Raw genomic sequence first — 19272 nt, 5'->3', positions numbered from 1 at the left:
AAGTGACACATTAGATTTGGGAAAGTATAGACAAGAAATATGGCTATAATGAAGTGTAGGCTGATGTCTCTGGTAATACCTAATATCTCTTCTTCTTTGAGTGACTGATGTAGTGATAATCTTTCCTTGCCATTTTTTTTTCCCTTATCCACCTGAATCGTGCCGTGATCATACAGTGAAAAGTGTATTTATTGATATAAAGACTATGCCTTACCAGTGGTTACACATCCAGTCCTTTGAAGAGTTGCTAACTTTTATAGATGAGGTGACTCCAACCAGTAAACGTTATAAGAAGCAGAGCAGGATGTTTAAAACTTGTTATTCTCACAGCAACTGAAATGTGCTGTGTGGGGTGAATTAAGTTTTGGTAACTACATTTCTCTGCATGTGTAGATAAACAAAACATTGTGCAATACAGGCATTCAAGTTCACCATGAAAATTCTGACAGGTTTAGTTATTGGTTACAATTAATATTCGTGGAGATCTGCTTGTCCAGATTAGTTTATGTCTTTGCCTTCCTTGTTGACAGCAGTTTGTTTTGTTTCAGGATTCCACCTGCAGGAATGGAAACACATATACCTGTTCTCTTCCTTGATTTGAATGGTATGTTGTAATGGCAGATTAAGAAATTGGGAGGGAGAGTTAGGGGGATAAATTAGGTTCAATCAATAAATTGGAAAAGTGGAAGAATGAATCTGAAATATCTTAAGACATCAAAACAAGTCCTGGCAATGGCACTGTCCAATATGGCCTGTAAAATTATTTTTCTTCTTTCTCCATATGTTTGAAAAATTATCTGTAGAGGCTTAAACAGCTGGTTTGATAAAGAGTGTGCTAAGACTATAATGAGCATTTCGTTAGACAAGCTGAATGTTCTCTTTGAAGGTATTTAGTTTTACAGGTGAGAAAATTATTGATAGATATTCCTAGGACACAGGTACACTGTAAACAAGGGACTAGAGTTAACATCACATTTAAGGACTGTTAAGGAAACAAGTCTATAATAAAGCAGAAGAGGATCCACAGGTGGGCTACTAGGGATGCTTATACAGGCCATATGTTTATACCTGCTTTAGAATCTTCTTTCGGAAAACAATATTGACTTTTTGCTTTATGCTCACAAGAAATATTTTTGTTTGTTGTGGTTTTTCCATTATCAGCAGAGATTAGCAGACAGAAGATCAAACAGGATTTTTAAACAGGTTGATGAATCATTGCACAATTTTTTTTTTGTTTAGCTAGAAACTGGCTGGGCTGACAGGTGTATAAATCAGAATTTTTCTGGCTGCATGAGTTAGTGTTATGAATACCTAGAAATAATTTTGAAGTCCGTTTAGGTTACATGGGAATGTGTTCAGGCTGAGTCTTAGCCTGGTTTTACTGCCCTTCTTTTGTATGCTGAAATCGTCTTCAAAACATTGCATAGTAGTAGGATTAATTAGAATTAAATGTATTATGAAATATGGATAGGACTTTATTACAACTTTGTATTACAACTTTGCCTCTATATATTAATATCCTTTGGTATAAAACTATTTCATTCTTTGCACATTTGTTTCATTAGCTGATGACCTCAGTGCCAATGAACAACTTATAGGTCCCCATGCATCAGGAGTTAACTCAATACTACCAAAGGAGCATGGGAGTCCATTCTTTTATCTGCCGATCATAAAACACAGTGATGATGAGGTAAATTGTTAGCAAGCCTCCTTCTTGACAACTGCAGCTTATGTTAACACTTTCTTTGTATGTTTTATTTTCTACTTGTATGTATTTAATCACTATTATATTTTTCTCTTAGAAGTACCATCTATATCTAGTGCTGCCTTTATTTTCTGGCCTATTTGATTAAAATTTAAGAAGATAATGACTTGTTAGCCCTTCAGTCTTAATTGAGAGGTGACAAATCTTAGCTCTTCTTGGTAAAAGAGTAATTCCATTGCCTGACTCAAAAATCCCTCTTTCTTCTTTCCTCACTCCATGATTCCTCTTGCAGGCTCTTGATTCTTCAGAGAAAGCTACTTCATTTGTTGTGCACTCTAGGCTTTTTATTTTGTAGTACACAATTACTTATTTAAATATAAAGTTTAGGAATTGTTGGAAATGAATGGTTCAAAATGCAGTTTTGAATTTTTTAACTTACTCTTTCCGCCTTCTGTGCCAACTCAGAGACTATTGGCAGAATGAACGGGATGCCTGAGTTGGGAAGGAGGCAGGGGGAAGGAAAAACACGTTCTGCAGGATGGGAGCATGTTTGTACTGTATAGGCCTTTATAACCTAATCCAACACATATGGAAGGTTTGCCATTGAATTTGATAAACTTTTAATACAGTTATAATAGGATTTGTATTCTTTCCTCCAGTCTTGCTTCTGCTTTGCTCTCTGCTTCCATCTGTGTGAAGACTTTCATCTAAAGCAGTTTTCACGGTGCAGAGATTGTGCTCATGGTTACATACCCCAATATCTTAACACCACTTCTGTGTTGCTTCTGATAAATTCTTTACTGTGAAAAGGAGCTTTGACCCCATTTTGCTCAATGATGCTTTTCTATCATTATTGTTTTATTTCCTGTTAAATCATTGCAAATTTTACCTGTTGTTAGAGTAATTGAATCTTTTACTTCCTTTTCCTTCCTCTCATTTTGTCTGCACAGGTTTCAGCCACTGCTGCTTGGGACTCTTCTGTCCATGATTCAGTGCACCTGAACAGGGTAACTCCTCAAAATGAGAGAATTTACTTAATAGTGAAGGCTACTGTGCAGCTCAGCCATCCTGCTGCAATGGAGCTGGTATTACGCAAAAGGATTGCAGCCAATATTTATAACAAGCAGGTAAGAAGTTTTCAGGTTTTCTTAATTACGAGTTTTGCTTGATGTCCTTAATTTTATGAGTGCGTCGTCTTAGCTGCCTGCTTCATTTTTTGTGAATTCAGTCACTCCTATTCTTACGAAAGACATATGAGAAAGACAATTGTAGGTTGCAGTGAAGCCGCACTTCCAGTAGATACCTTTGAACTGTCCACTTTTCAACCTGATTTGATTCAAAGTGTAACAGGTGCTAATTTTGCAACAAAAAAGGAGTTTACCCTCTTCTTTATACAACTTGAAATGTTCTTTGATTCAGAGAAGTTGGTAGTAGCTCCTCACTGTAGTCACTCTATTCCTGAAAGCATATTTGAGACCTTCAGGTGTTTAGTGTAAACACAATGTATCTTTTTTTCTTTCTCTTTTCTGCTTTTTCTGTTAATTACCAACTAGGCTTGTTTCCCACCACTAGCCAAATGTCTATGTTCTCCACCTACTTTTACACTGTGATCCTCATGGGTCATTTACTTTGACCACAAGAGGGGTTGCTGTTCCCTTTGCTGCTTTGCTGGGGTTGAACAGTGAGGTGCTCTCCGAAATTAAGTTCCTTTCTGTTTCCTTGATTGAGACCAAAAAGGTATTTCAGAATTGCTTCCGATTTTGCAGTACAACAGGGGGAGGAGCACAAAACAGCTGTTGTTATTACTAAGCAACTTGCTAAGCAGCTGAATTCTGTGGCTTTTTGTGTTTGGCATACTGTCATTGCTAGTTTCATTTCTTTCAAATCCCTTATTACATGAAAGTGTAAGGGCTAACTAACCTGGCAATGAAGTGTGCTAAGCTTGTGATTACAAAAGTGAAAACTCAGGCTACTATTTCAGTTACGGCTGGAAAGCCAAGTTGTGCCTTGCTATTGCAAAAGGAAGTTTTTGCATGTTTAACAGGTGGCCAACAAAATGAGAAATGTTGGTATCCATACATTAAGAGATTTCTTGCAGCCACAAGAAGTGGCTTCTCATCTGTTACAGGTTACTACATGAGGATAGAGCATCTGTGCAAAACGGAGGAAAATGTTACTGATTGAGTTTAGTAGCATTGTGTACTGAGCATAGGGCTGTAAAGAGTACTTAAAGCATCTTTAGTGCAAAAAAGGAACTTACTAAATTATGGTCCTGAAAAATGTGCTTTTGTGGTAAAATAAATTTTTGTATTGTGACCTTTTATTTCTTAGAATGACATAAATAATCATTGTCAAGACAATAATTGAAAATTACTTTGTTTCTAGAGTTTTACCCAGAGCCTGAAAAGGAGAATATCCTTGAAAAATATATATTATGCCTGTGGAGTGACCTATGAAATTGTATCCAATATACCAAAGGTAAATTTTACCATATTTCTCTGGTAAATTTGCTGAAAGGAACAGAATGACTTACCGCAGTGGGTGGTACTGGTGGGGAAGTAGATGTCCTGCTTTGCTAATAAGAGGCAGCTGCCAAAGTGTGTATCCTGAAGTTCAGTGGTGCGAACAGGTTTGTCTTTAATCAGTTGAAAACTATGGGGATTTTATTTTCTCTTCTACTAGTGTTTAACTGAGTTATTGTAGTAGAGCTATTTTTGAAATCGTATTAGTGTCTACAGAGAGAATAAAAAGCGTACTCAGAGGGATGTTGGGGTCAGTGAAAACAGAATAGCTGGGAAAATGAGTGCACAGGAATGTAAATTGCTTTTTGAAGAAAAAGCTTGTACAAATTGTAAATGCACTCAAATTTATTTGAAAGGTAAACAATCTGGATGAATGAAAACATGGTCTTGTCACCATGCAACAGTCACTTATGTGCAGTAGTACATTAAAATTTAAACTCCAGGGGAATTACGCATGATAGCTAAGATACGGGAAGGAAGATGTATTTACTTGCCTAGGAAGCTGTCATTATTTAATCCTTAACATATGCAATTTCAGTTTATATATGCATTATTCTTAGAAGTACACTGACTCCAATAAATGTGCAAGCTTCTTTCGAGCATGATCTCTTAGTTCAGCATTATTTACATCTGTATTGAAAAGTCCTGGATCAGTGATTGTAATTAGGATTACCAATTAAGGATTATCAATCCAAATTAATTTCTGGATTTATATGGTCTAAATGAATCAATATATTCAAACCTATAGGCTTTAATTTTTAAAAAATTAAATAGTGTAACTTGTAATTTAGGCTACAGAAGAAATTGAGGATCGCGAGACCTTGGCGCTGATGGCTGCAAGGAGTGAAAATGAGGGCACATCCGATGGCGAAACGTACATTGAAAAATACACACGTGGGGTGCTGCAAGTGGAGAACATTTTGAGCCTTGAACGACTAAGACAGGCAAGGAAAAGGCACTTCTTGCAGCTGTTGAGCTGGCTTATGAGAATTCAAGTAGAAATAATTGGTCTTTTAAAAATACTAAGTGTTGCTTGGGGTTTTAGTTTGAGTTTCCTTAGAGAACATTGAATGGATAAATGTAAGACTTTTTGTGAAATAAAGAATTCCAGCAGTGGTGGGTCTAGTAACTGTAGTTGGCAATGGTGTAGTATTTGGAACTCAAACAGGCAAAGACCAAAGGATGAATTTCAGAAACAAATTTTGGTGGTTGTATGTGCAAATTAAGATTTGTAAATGCAAGCCCTGTTTGCTGTCTCTATCCACACCGAAAAAAGTCTCTATCCTGCTGGGTCATTTCTCATTGCCCATCTTTCATGTGAGCACTTTTTGAGTGTAATCACTTCTTTATGTAGGCAGTCACGGTCAAAGAGGCACTTTCCACCAAAGCAAGAAACATCCGCAGGAGCATCAGCACTCCAAATGTCCACAACGTAAGGACCCTTCATCCTCTGGTAAATTAGTGCTAATGGGGCAGCGGGGGGTGGTGTCTGTGTGCTGGTGTAATATTACACACAATGCGATATTGTAATAATGATTCTGAGCTAGGACTAACCAACTTATAGAGAAGTTGTCGTGAAAGAAAATGACTCGATCATTTAATAGAAGCCCTTCCCCACAACTGTCCATCCTGGGAGATGACAAAGTTGACAGAGAAGTGGGAGGGTTGGTCTCAATTCATATTTTATAAGACTTTAGTTTAGTTAAACTCTTACAAGAGTTTAGGGAGTAGTTTAGGATGATGACTGCCTTGATTCAGGTTACTTTTTCTTCAAAGTCTGTGTAGCTTTATTCATAGTGTAAAGGATCGTTGCCATTTTGTGTGTATTTTATATGTTCTCCTATCATCCACTCGTACAGGGCAAACAGCTGTCGTTATAAATAATCTTACCTGAAAAGAGAGAACGCAAAAGTTGTTAGGACTAAATGATCACAGTGTCTCCTCAAGGCATTATGTTTAATAAATAAACGTAGGCATTTTGTCATTCTGCCTGCTGGTGTTTTGTAGGTGTCCTGTAGCCGACTAGATCTTTCTGCCTGTGATGAAGATGATAAGGTATGTAAATGTGAAGTTCAGAAAAACAGATGGCACACATTCTCAGATTTATTCCCTCTTCAAAGCAAGATGTATCTGAAAATTGAAAAAAATAGGAAAACAGTGTCTTTAACTGTCTATTTACATAGTGTATCTACATAATGCTGCACTAATAATGTATTATTTTGAATTAAACCTTCTTGTCGTTCTCTGGTCTTCATGTTAGAATTGCAGAAACTAATATTTAAGAAGGGGGAAGTTATAGCAAAGCTTAATATACTTCACTGAAAATCTAATTAGCTGCTAAATAATCCATCTGTGTGAGACAAATTTGTCTTGAAGTCAGTAACTTGAGATTCTTTAGGGTTATTTAAAAAAAAAAACAAAAACAAAAAACAACTTACCTGTGAGTTTGCCTGTTATTTTTTCCATGTTTGCCTGTATCCGCATGCACATTTATGTATTTTTGTTTCTTAGGGTTGGGCTGAAAGTCACCTGGATATATCTGACTGTTCTTCCAGTTATCAAGATGTATCATGCTATGGTACTTTACCCAGGGAGTCACCTCGCAAGAGCAAAGATGGCAGTGGTGAGACTCTAAAATGTATATATAATGACAGCATTTGTGGTTTTTTAATTACGACGTTAAATTGAAAATTAAATTCTCAGTGCTCTCTTCCTAACAAATTCTCAGTGCTATTCTCCTACCAAGTGCATTATCCAGCTTCTTACTTCAGCAGCTAAACATAATCATAGAGGAGAATGGGAGAAATGCATGAAAAGATCTGGGAAAGGACAGGAAATTGGGAGTGTTCAGAAAACTGAGAGGAAAGCAGAAAAACAAGCTACATGTGAATCAAAACAGTGGGGGGATGCAGAAAAACAAAACCCCAAACCAAAAAACAAAACAAGAAAAGAACAAAATATAACACACAGAAGGAGATGCTATTAGTTCACGAATTTGAAAATGAAAATGTTTTTATTAAAGTAGGAAGGATCATTCTGATGTTCTTTATGTGATCTGAATATTTGCTCTGCCATGTCAGGTGCCTTATCTTTTTAGGTCAAATTATAAGTCTCTTCTTGAACAGGCAATACAGGTAGAGACACCACTGCCACAAATTGGGACTGGGAGTTTATTCATTGCTTCCTTGTCTATAATTTCCTCTTTGGTCATCCTGGTTGCACAGGGTTGCTGCCTCGGTTCAGGGCCGAGTTGCGGTGTTGTGAGCAGAGATCAGGTGAGGTGCAGGAAGCGAAGAGCTGTCGGTTCCACTTCTCGCCGCTTTTGTGGCTGAGGTGAAAAGGAGAAATATTGGAGCCTCAGAATGGAGGGGGCAGATACTGCTGTTCTCTGCTTTCCTTCTGTTTTCTGAGTCATCAGAGGGACATATCCTCTTTACCCAAAAATAAGACCTGTCCTGAAATTAAGCCCTAGCATGATTTTTCAGGATTTTTGAGGATGCTCAAAATATAAGCCCTACTCCAAAAATAAACCCTAGTTACAGTTCATAAGAAGGCTAATTTTAAAAGCACCCAGGCAGCTATACATGTAAAAAAGTAATAAGTTTGGGAGTAAAAATTAATATAAGACCCTGTCTTATTTTTGGGGAAACAGGGCAGTGCAGAGCTCTATGAGGGAAAGTTGTCTCATGCTTGGTCCAGTGGTTGGATACCGAAATAAATACTGACATTCTTTCTGTAGTCATCAACTCGCAAAATGCATGGCTTAACCTTGCATTATTTTAAATTATGGTCTTGTGGACAAGATAGGAAGAAATGAAATACAGTGTTTTTGCTTTTTTCCTAGGTGTTGCATCAGAGAATTCCCATGCCTTAATGGCCAGCCCTTTTAAAGCATTTTCTCCTCAGCCACCGAAGTTTTTCAAACCCTTAATGCCAGTGAAAGAGGAACATAAAAGGAAGACCCCACTTGAAAGCCGACCCCTTCTTAGTCAAGAGGTAATCTTTGAAAACCACCTGTTGCTTTTTTGTAATGGAGATTGAGTGATTTTGTGTCCTTGGCAAATCGTTTGCAGCATGCATCTGATGCCATAGAATTTTGTAATTCTTTGGTTATGTTAATCAGACTGTTCTTTATATGTGGTGGGGTTTTGTTGTTTGTGTATTTTCCTGGAACAATGTTTTGGTTTTGCTCTTTTTTTCCCACTTCTTGGTAAGTATTCTCCTTTATAGGGTACTTTTGTTCTATTTTTAAGTAATAGTAACCTGCCTTTTCTTTTCTTCAGCAAGATATTGGTGTGTTTTTTCAAAGATAAAAAGTAATTCCATGAAACAGTGTTCTAGACGGTTACAATTCTGACCTTTATTCCTCACCCTAAACCTCTGCTGGGAGGAGCGCGCTTTCTCTGCCTCTTTAACTTCAACTCTTGTGGACACGTGGCCCGCAGGGACGTTCCACTTGTTTTAACACCTTCCAAACTCGCACACATGTGGCGCTGTGGTGGGAATTGTGGTTTGTGTGATGTGTTGCGTGTCTTAACCTTTGCAGAGCTTCCCTTCCCCTGGGGCGCGTGGCGCTGGCTGCGTGCTGCCCGTAGGAAGCAATGCCAGCAGCATGCCCGTAGAAAGCAATAGCGCACGTGAGGAGAAGATTGTAAGTTTTGTACCAGCCGCTGTTTCGAGGCCTGGTGGTGGGCTTAGGTTTGGTGATGGGCCTAAGATGCTTGCGCTACCGCAGCAGATAAAAGGTGTAACGTGGATGTAATCACTTGCAGTTGATTGTAACTAATGGTTATAACAAACACTTGCCTGGCTTGCAAATGCAATCTGTCTTTGGAACTAACTCAGTTGGTGGTTTTGGTTTGGTTTGTTTTGGGGTTTTTTTGTTTGTTTGTTATTTAATATTTAGATGTGATTTGCCATGTGGGGTGGGCAGAAGAGGGGAGGCTTTAGTTTTACAGGGCACGAATGATCAGGTAAAGGGTGGTTTAATGAACCATGTTGTTGTTGCTCTAATATACCTTGTATGTTACCCAGATTTTGTGACTATACCCCAGAGTAAATGGAATGATCCCATTTGGTGTAAGTAACCATGCATTTAGGTGTGGGTATAAAAGCTTTCTCATTGCCTGATGTGGAAGTTATGTGACTTAAATAAGATTGCCGCTCTTAATTAACTTGCAGCCTGTCTTCATCGTAATTCAGACAGTGAATTGAGGTGGAGGGCTTTTATGTTTTTCTTCACCTGCCAAATCCTTTTCTCACTGCTGCTTCAACAAAAGGCATATCATCATTTCTGCTCTGTGATGGACTTGGGTTTGGGGCTGTGGAACATGGCTGTAAATACTTGCTTTAATCAGAGCTTTTAATTTAAATTTGGAACCTTCAAATTGTTACCTGTAAGTATTACAGGCCTCCTTTACCATGAAGTGCTAGTGATGGATTCTTCATATTCAACAGTTATTTTCATACCTAACATACAGCCAAGCCATCAAGAAATCTGTTCTGGATTTCTAATGCTATTTAGTAGGTTGTTATACCAAAGTACCCGGAATGTTCTGGTGTATATATTTGAAGCGTGGCTCCTGTTTTTGGATAGCAGCTGTTTTATTCTCAATCATGTGAATTTTCCATAAGATAACTGACATGCTGACTTGCACTGAGTCACAAAATGAGTTGCAAAATTTTCCATAGCAACTTCAGGGCAGTTTTCGTCCCTTGAGTAAAAAAAGAGTCCCACTCTATGCATGCCCTGAATTAACCCAGGCATTTGCCTGTGCTGTTTTCCAAAGATAAGCACAAGCTTTCAGAGCTGGAAAAGGGCAACATATCCTGCACAAGGCTTTTCCAATTAGAATGGAACTAATTCATTGAATACTGCAAGCCTGCTGTAGCCAACAGGGCCCTGGAAAGAGCTGCTCTTTCAGTTCCTACCCTTGCACTGACATCTCTCTTGCACCAAAACACCTTTTTGTTTGGTTGCATAGCAAATCAGATCAAGGGAACTGATCCATCCAGCTGGTGACTCGACTCCCACAGAATAATACTTTGTTTGGATCTACTCCCCTGTGCGATCACCTCAGAGACACTTGAGTGGGTACTGGGGAGGCAGGCAAGAACCAGCAGCCACTGTTGGGGAGGAGGTTGAGGTGGCTACATTGAGTAGCCCTGCCAGCTTATGGCATCAGGTTTACCAAATGATGGCTTCTGGGGTTTATTAATCACTTTAGGAAGGAAGCCTTTGTAAGATAGATGCAGGCTTCCCAGGCTACCTTGCATTTTTCAGAGGTGGAACAAGTCTATATTTTATGTAGGCTGGTGTATAAATTTCACACATTCAAATTGAACAGTGCTTTCAGAACAAGTTCCGAGATTACACTAGGGCAACATCACATCTCTGCATGAAACTTCAACTGGCTGCTCCTCTTCATCTGATTTGAAGTTTTCACGTTATTAATCAATATTGTAAACAATTGCTCTAAGGTACAGAACCTCATTCTCCTAATTAACCACTGGATGATTAGTGTTGCTTCAAGTGTGATGCTCACTTGCATCTTAGAGCATGTAAAAAAAAAATGCTGCAGAAATAAAATGACTAAACATACAGGAAGCTAGTAATTTTTAACTAGATTAATGTTCTGAATGATGTTTGGTTTTTTTGTCATGTTTCTTTGGGACCTGTTCTTTACTTTTCTTGAATATTCCAGTCACCTCTCTCAAAGGAAGGAACAAAACAACAAAAAAGCAATTGACCATATTTTTATTTATTTGGCATGAAATACAGCATTTGACCTAGAATTTCAGAGAGCACTTCCACATGTGTTTAGTGTTGCAGCTATTTCAGAGCAGCATGGCATAAGGGCATGATCTATAGAATACGCAAGTACAGTGGAATATGTGAAGTTTGGATGCAGTATTTTCATATGGAGCATATTTCGACTACTGCCTGTATGTAACACATCTAAGGGCAGTTTGGCCAAGAGCAAATCCTCCTAGAGGCCAAGGAGAATGAAAGCATCAGTGATGCAACCACTAAAGGAGTATTACTGATTTTTGAATTAGTAAAATGGGAACTAGCATCTTCGAGGTTACTTGAGAGCTGTAATTTAGGGATCTGAAAACTCAGATACTTTTAACTACACAGTATGTTTGTTACGAAGCAAGTGGAGGGAAGCTGCTCTGTGGTCTTGCTTACTTGGTTTCTGTTATTGCTAAATCTTGATGGGTAGTCTTACCTCCTTAGTCCTTGCTGGCACATTCTTACTGTTACCAGTTCTCAAATCTGTTTTTCGTTGTAGTCTGTTATGTCCCAGGGAAGTGGCTGCAGTTTCGTTATCAATTTTTCAAGGATTTTATCTTTATTTCCACCAATAGCTTGAGCAGTACAAGGTGACTTCCTTCTTTTTTTGCCCACATGAAACCGCTTTGTTTCTGGATTTTCCCAATCAGGAAGCTCAAGAGAAGCTTTGAAAGGAAATATTTCTTGTCCCCACAAGGGGCACCTTTTGTCTCTCGTAAGGTGATATCACCTATTTGCAGCATTCTTCACAAACCATGTCACCAACGTTTGTGCATCTGTAGAGCTGTTTCTCACTTATCTTATCCAGTCCTGATTCTCATGAGAGACCCTGTGTGCACTAAAATTTTTTTCAGTCCAGTAGTGAATTTTGCAGGATTCAAAGGAGAAACAGAGAACTGTGTTATAAAAATGCCTTTTGGTTTCAAGTGAATGTTTATCTAGTATTCACTAGAAATACTTCATGAATTGCTTATCAATTTGGAGTTCATGTAATATTTTAAACCCATCATATTTGATAAACATCAGAAGTTGTATTATTATGAAAACAACGAACTAAAAGCTGCTGCATAGAGCAAAACTTACTTCTGCGTAAGCAGTAAGGGTAAAAGGGAAGAAGTAAGCAGAATAATTGAGAAAAGGTCCCTCAGATGAGAAACAAGTATACTGCAATATGTAAAAAAAGTGCTTTACATAATTCTTTAGTGCTTGGAAGGGTATTCATAGTCCAAATAAAGTGGCTATTAATTTTGTCCTTTACTTTTAAAGGGACTACTTTTAGATTTCACATTGAAAAAACAAGATTTTCAATAATATAAATAATTTTCAGTAGTCTCATGTGACATTTCATAACACTATCACTCTATCCTCTGCAGAGAAGTAAATAATCTCAAAGTAAAGCCTTCATCTAAATTTCATATAAGAAATAACTCTGAAGCAGAGCTGTAAAAACTGGTGAGCAAAGGATGGCAAGGCTTTACTCAAGCAAATAGTGATAATCTGAAATCCGGCTGGATTTGACAGATGTACTTAGTCAAGTAGAGGCAGCTTTTTCAGATACTGATCTCTCTGCCAACAAAAAAATTATATTATTGGAAATCTGGATTCAGCTGAAGGGGCCATTCTGCATGGGTGAGATGACTGAGTTACATCTGCTATGAGCTTGAACACGGCAGGAATGGACATGAGACCTTGTTATAGAGGAGGGCTATAGCGAGTGGTGATCGCTTAAAAAAATGCAGGATAAAAGAAAAGTCTTTTAGATCATATTTAACAGTCCTGAAAAAAAAAAGTCAAACAAACAAAAACTGAGGAAAAAAATACCTCCAGGTTAGGAGAAGGATTGTGTCACATAAGCATGTTTTTCCTAATATATACCTAGAAGGATGTTAATTACACCACTGAATGGGGCAGGGGAGCTGGTCTCAAATGACTTGGAGAAGGCCACTGCACTCAATGCCTTCTTCACTCTTTCTGTGTAAAACTTGCCGTCATGCATCGTAAGCTCCTGATACCTAAGAGAAAGTGTGGAACAAGGAAGGCTTACACTTAGTAGAGGACCACCAGGTTGGAGAGCTCAGGAACAAACTGCATGTTTGTTTAAGTAAACATAGCCACAAGTGCTGAGGGAGCTGGCTGATGTTGTTGTAAGGCCGCTCTCAATTATCTTTAAATGTCATGGCAACTGGGAGAGGTACCTGAAGACTGGAAGAAAGCGAATATCACTCCTGTATTCAAGAAGGACAAAGAAGAAAGACTGAGCAAACTACAGACTGGTCAGCCTCATTTCTGTCTGTGGGAAGATGATGGAGAAAATCCTCCTGGAAAGCATTTCCAAACACATGAAGGACAAGGAGGTGATTGGGAGTAGTCAGTGTGGATTTACAAAGGGGAAATCATACTTGACTAACCTCAGCTGCCTTCTGCAATAAGGTGACTAGCTTGGATGAGGAGAGAACAGGGAATGTTGTTTACTTTGACTCTAGTAAAGCCTTTGACACCTATACTCCTATAAAGTCATCATAGGTGGGCTGACAAAGCACAGGCTAGATAGATGGACAGTGAAGTGGATTGACAACCGTCTGAACAACTGGGCCCAGAAAGTTGTGATCAGGGGTGCAAAGTGCTGTTGGAGGCCAGTAACAAGCACTGCACTCCAGGACTCAGCACTGGGGCCAGTACTGTTCAACACCTTCATTAATGATCTGGATGATTGGACAGAGTGCACCCTCAGCAAGTTTGTAGATGGTACAAGACTGGGAGAAGTGGCTGATACACCAGACGATTGTGCTACTATTCAGAGGGACCCCAACAAGTTGGACAACTGGGCAAGGAGGAATCTCATGAAGTTCAACAAAGGGAAATGCAAAGTCTTGCATCTGGGGTGGAATAACACAAGGCATCAGTACATATTGGGGGCTGACTGGCTGGAGAGCCGCTTTGCCTAGAAGTACCTTGGGGTACTTGTGGAAAATGACCTGGCCATGAGCCAGCAATGCCCTCTTGCAGCAGAGAAGAACAACAATATACTGGATATCGCTAGAAAGTCAAAGGAGTCATCCTAGCTCCCTACTCAGGACTAGTGAGGCTGTATCTGGAGTATTGTGTCTGGTTCTGGGCTCCCCAGTACAAGAAAGATACGCAATTACTGCCTGGTGTAGGTTACAAAGATGATTAATGGCTTGAAGCATCTGATATATTAGGAGAGGCTGGGAGAGCTGGGACTATTCAGTCTGCAGGAGAGTAGGTCGAGGGGCATCTTATCAATGTGTAAAAATATCTGATGGAAGGGAGTGAAGGCAAGGCAGACTTTTCTCCAGTAGGGCCCAGTGATGGGGCATGAGGCAATGGACATGAGCTAAAACACATGAGATTCCATCTGAACACAAGAAAACATACTGTGAGGCTGGTCAAATGCTGGAGTGGGTTGTGCAGAGAGGTTCTAAGACTCTGTGCTTGGGGATCTCAAAACCACCCAACTGGACATGGTCCTGGACAATCTGCTCTTGTTGACTCTGCTTGAGCAGGGGGGTTTGGACTAAATGACCTCCAGAGGTGCCTTCCGACCTAAACGGTTATGTGATTATTCTGGTATGTGCGAACTGAACAAATCTGTTTGCTGTCTATGTATTTGAAGCTTTGTTGTACAAAGTTATTTGAGCAGTCTTGGTTATTATGAAGTATAGGAAGCATTTTCAAGACAGTGTTTAATCTTGTTTTCAATGCATTGGTCATCTGGCTAAGTATATTGCTTTTCCTTTTCCATCAGTGATTCATGGCAGGTAACTGAAAGCATCACACTACTTTATATCACACAGGGTTTGACTTGATCAGTAGTTGAAATCCATGATGCAGGTAAAGGAATAGAGAAATAACAGGAGCTTGAGTTCCTCTAAATTTCAGCAGTTTTCATTTTTCTGAAGATGTGTGTATATATACATATGCTTACATACGTATATATATATAAAAATATATCTCTATGAAGAATGAAGTACTTAAAAAAGCATCTGTTTGGAGTCCTGCCTGCAGTATTTTATATTGGGGAGCAGCCAAGCCATGTTACTGGGGTTTGTCTGAGATGCAGCTTGACAGACTGCTAGTCACAGCGCATCAACACTCATTATCAAAGGCAAATTCAGGGAGCTACCTCCAAATTCTGCCAGCTTGATTTAGCATCACTTTCCCTCCAGACACATGCATGCACACAAATGCTTCCTTGGAGATTCTCTGTAATATTTGATCCTTGTGCCTTTATTTTCAATTATTATGAATGTGTTCAGGTGCGATAGCTAGGGGTGAGCAAAATTATTGAGCCTCACTGGTATCAGATTAATAGAAAATCCTGTTGTGCAGGATAGTTTTTAACAATATGCTAACCATCAGTATTGCAGCTGAGACACTGTAAGGCCTCTTGCATTCTTATTTATGTTTATCTTGGTAGGTGGTCAGTTAGTTCTATAGAATACCTTCAATGAGTTTAATTAGTATAAGTCATGGAAAAAGCAAGTTTATAATACGTATCCATAAAAACTGAGCATGATGAAAATATGTAAACATATAATTTTTTCATGTTGTGAGCTTTCCTTATACCAAACTTTACTGCTTTATATTTTCTGAACTATTTATGATTTATTTTCTGAAAATTTAATAGCTTGGTGTAGACAAGATAAGTTCCCAGCAGCCTTTTTCAGAGGTGTCTTCCATTTTTCAGTTAAAGAATATTAAAGGTATATATTTCTCCATGTACAGAAAGGAAAGCGTTAAGGAAGGTTAGTTTATTTTGAAAACTTCACTGTCATAGGTTTCTAATCCTGCTCAATACTCTTTTGCAGGACTCTGAGGAGGAAGACAGCGAGTTGGAGGCCATTAATAAGAAGCTGATAAGTCCACAAAGTTTTCAAAATTTCCGGCCTTACGTACCGGAGGAGTTTGCTGACTTCAGTGTTTACAATGCTAGCCTGGAGAACAGGGAATGGTTTTCTCCTAAATCAGACTTCATGAGTTCACGTGTTCTTGAGAAAGAGGTATCCCGCAGCCCCACCACTAGCAGTATTACTAGTGGCTACTTTTCCCACAGTGCCTCTAACGCTACTCTGTCTGACATGCTTGTTCCCTGTAGTGATAGCACAGACCAGCTCGCCACTCACACGAAGGAGCTGGACTCTAATGATCCCTCAGGATCATCTCTTGCACATGATTTGAGGTCCTCTTCAAACAAGGAATGTCGAGAGCCAGAAAAGGAGTTAGTGAGAGAAAACTTACCTGTGTTACCACTGAAAGAAAACAGTGCCTTAGCGGAACAAGTACCGCTGTCCCTCGATGCCACTGACAGAGACTCTCAGCAGTTGCCCAGAGCTGGATCATTTCCTGCTTTAAGTTCCTCAGCTGGCAGAAATACCTGCCGTACAATTGAATTTTCAGCACGTGAAGCAACAGTTGAGCACACGACGGACATTCTGGAAGATCACTCCTTTACGGAGTTCATGGGCGTCGAAGATGGAAAGGACTTTGACCACTTGACAGCTCCGCAGCCATGTTCCCTTCTGTCCTCTAATGGAGCGGGTGCCTCGGAGTTACCCCGAGGCGCTGAGGTGGAGCAGAGCCTGTGCGTAGTCCAGCTGGGCTCTGGAGATGCTGTGGGAAACCCTTTGTGTTCGACACTGGTGAAAGAGACTTCAGACCCCGAGACTGATCCCAATGCTGCCGTAGATGATGTTATTGGGAAGGACCACTTGGATGCTTCCGATTGTGAAGAAGGTGCTTCTGCAGATCAGGCCGATGTCTTGCCCAGCTGGGTGGCAGTGGGTGAACAGGTCTGTGTTGGAAGTAATAAGATGGGCACAGTGAGATACGTTGGAATGGTGGATTTTTCAGCTGGAATCTGGGTTGGAGTCGAACTAAACGTTCAGCTGGGTAAGACTAAATCTACTCTGGGTTATCTATGCGATTAGAATGATCTGTTTTTAAGAGTACAATCATATGCTGTTCAGTCTTGGCAAATACCTCTGATTTCATACAGGCTTGGAATCTGATGCACATCCAGATCTAGGCTTTCTGTTTATAGGAACACTTTGCTAAGGGTTAATTTTTAACTCTTACAGCCCTTTTCTTCTTGATCTATGCAGAATAGTGCTTTTGCTTGTTGTGGTATTTCCCGTTGATACCCATCTGTTTTTATAGATCAGGAAAACAAGCAAAGCCTATAATTGGCAGATTTTTTTTTAATCAACGTGCGTGTTCGTGGGCAGTACTAACAATGGACATGACTCGTCAAATGGGTTTGTCTGTAGCCCTCAGAGAGATTTTTTTGTTTTCCCCGCTAGGGAAAGTTTAATTAGAGAGCACAGGGTTTCTTTAACTTCAGTTTGATGGAGTCATGAAAAGTCAATGCTCTGCAAGTGTTAAGAGATTCCTACAGAAATCTTCTTAAGATGATGGTTTTAGTAGTTTAACAGATACTAGCATTGACACTGGAAGTTGCTCTGACAGCTAAGTTTTAAGCTTTGTAAGCAATTGGTTTTGAGGATAGATCGCTTTGTAAAATGAACAGATGTTTGACTTTTTAAACCGTTAGTTAACAAAGTAATATTTCAGAAAATCATCTTTTTGGTCACAATTCAAGCCCTTCTTTCCAAGTTTTGTTCTCCCTAGTGTGTGGTATGCATCTTGTTTCATCACTCAGTATGAAAAACCTTAACTCTTTAATAGACAGCCAAAGATATTCACACTGCAATTGTATGTGCTAATGAAAGTACCAACAATTAATTCTGTGCATTTCCTCTCATTGAAGGGAAGCACAATGGAACTGTAAAAGGCAGAGAGTACTTCCACTGCAAACCACGACACGGCGTCTTTGTTCGTCCCGGGCGCCTCAGCAAAGCATCAGCTTCCACAAGGAAATGGAGTAGCACTTCCTGCTCTCAGGCATCTTCCACTTCCGAGAAACGGAAAAGTTCTGTGCTGCAAGGCTCATCACCTGCCCCTAAAACAGGAGGAGACGTCCTCTGCCATTCAGGAGATGCAGCTGCTTCTGCTTTTTCTAGGAAACAGGAAAACAGGAAATCGTGGATTAACTAAACTGCAGTATTTTTGCACTTACTACACGCATCACTGTGTAGAAAACTTTATGGATTTTTGAAGCTATTGTACATTTTAATGTACACATATGGAATGTGTATTCTCTAGAGTCCTTGACTTAATTCTCTAATTTTTTATAAATAATATATATATTATATATATATATATATGAATGTGTATCTATAGTTTGTCTGCCAGTGGGCAGATACAGCTGCACACTAAAATACAGTTAAAGCTGATCTGTAGATAACTGAGGTACTGGACTATTTGTTACACGGCAACTTGGGAGATATATTTTAAACAACAAGAAATATTTTATTGTGGAAAAACAGGATGTAAATCCATATTTGGGAAAAAAAAAAAAGCTACGGTTTGCTGTTCTTAATTACCAAAGAACTTGTTTTAGACTGACACACTTGCTGTTTATATCTTTCTATTGTAAATGTTTTAACTGATAACTTGGTGCCACGTTTCTTTCAGTCACTGGGCACCGTGCAGCCTTATGTTCCGTGTTTAAGCACACTGAAATATCCAACTGCTTCGTATATTTTTGTCTTCCTAGAGGCCTGCCACTGTGCTGACTTGGCATTGGGTTGAAATGACTAACAATGCCTGAAGCTGTACATCTGGCATTTCACGTGTTAACATAAGCCAGCTGGGCAGTTTGACTGCAGAACCAGTATTACCGCAAGGGTGTGAGAGGACAACATTTTGGGGTTTTTAGAGGGTCTTGGTTTTTTGGGTGTGGGGGGGAATGGGGAAACAAAGAAGCAGTAAATGGATCATGACTGCAAACTTTGCACTTGTTACTTGCTGGTTATTATCAAGATGAAATAGAACCTGCTAAAGTAATTTTAATCTGTAAAGTTTATTTTAATAATGGGAATGATGGAGGGATTTATGTCTGGTGCTCATGAATTCCTAAGAAAGTTGTTCCACATGTAGATACTGTAGATGCCTGTACAAGCGTTCTAGATATTTGTAAAGTAACACGGTAAAAAAACGAGTGAAGTGAGTGGCCTGCTGTATCTGTTCTTCTTTGTTTCTTAGCAAGTGGATGATTGAGATACCTGGGACCTTACTGAAAAGCTGCTGTTCTTTCTTTGATTGTTGTGTACAGTAAGCAGACTCTCGTATTTTACTATTTCCTGTAAAGAACTGTAATTTATATACTG

General features: G+C 39.3%; 1 protein-coding gene across 1 annotated transcript in view; it reads left to right on the top strand.

The window, feature by feature from the left end:
- The window catches only part of KIF13A (kinesin family member 13A), a 120014-nt gene extending 100902 nt beyond the window's left edge, over positions 1-19112 (top strand). Inside the window, exons 29-40 of the mRNA XM_080340724.1 lie at positions 549-604; positions 1566-1690; positions 2656-2832; positions 4091-4183; positions 5019-5171; positions 5582-5659; positions 6235-6282; positions 6739-6850; positions 8072-8223; positions 8774-8878; positions 15853-16933; positions 17811-19112. Coding sequence (XP_080196850.1) covers positions 549-604; positions 1566-1690; positions 2656-2832; positions 4091-4183; positions 5019-5171; positions 5582-5659; positions 6235-6282; positions 6739-6850; positions 8072-8223; positions 8774-8878; positions 15853-16933; positions 17811-18097 — 2467 coding nt within the window. The 3' untranslated portion in view covers positions 18098-19112. The remainder of the gene's footprint in view (positions 1-548; positions 605-1565; positions 1691-2655; positions 2833-4090; positions 4184-5018; positions 5172-5581; positions 5660-6234; positions 6283-6738; positions 6851-8071; positions 8224-8773; positions 8879-15852; positions 16934-17810) is intronic.
- Positions 19113-19272: the final 160 nt, after the last annotated feature.

The sequence above is a fragment of the Nesoenas mayeri genome, assembly GCF_963082525.1.
Source record: "Nesoenas mayeri genome assembly, chromosome: 2".
Taxonomy (NCBI): domain Eukaryota; kingdom Metazoa; phylum Chordata; class Aves; order Columbiformes; family Columbidae; genus Nesoenas; species Nesoenas mayeri.
The sequence above is the reverse complement of the archived record's forward strand: the minus strand, read 5'-3'. Positions and strand labels throughout refer to the sequence as shown.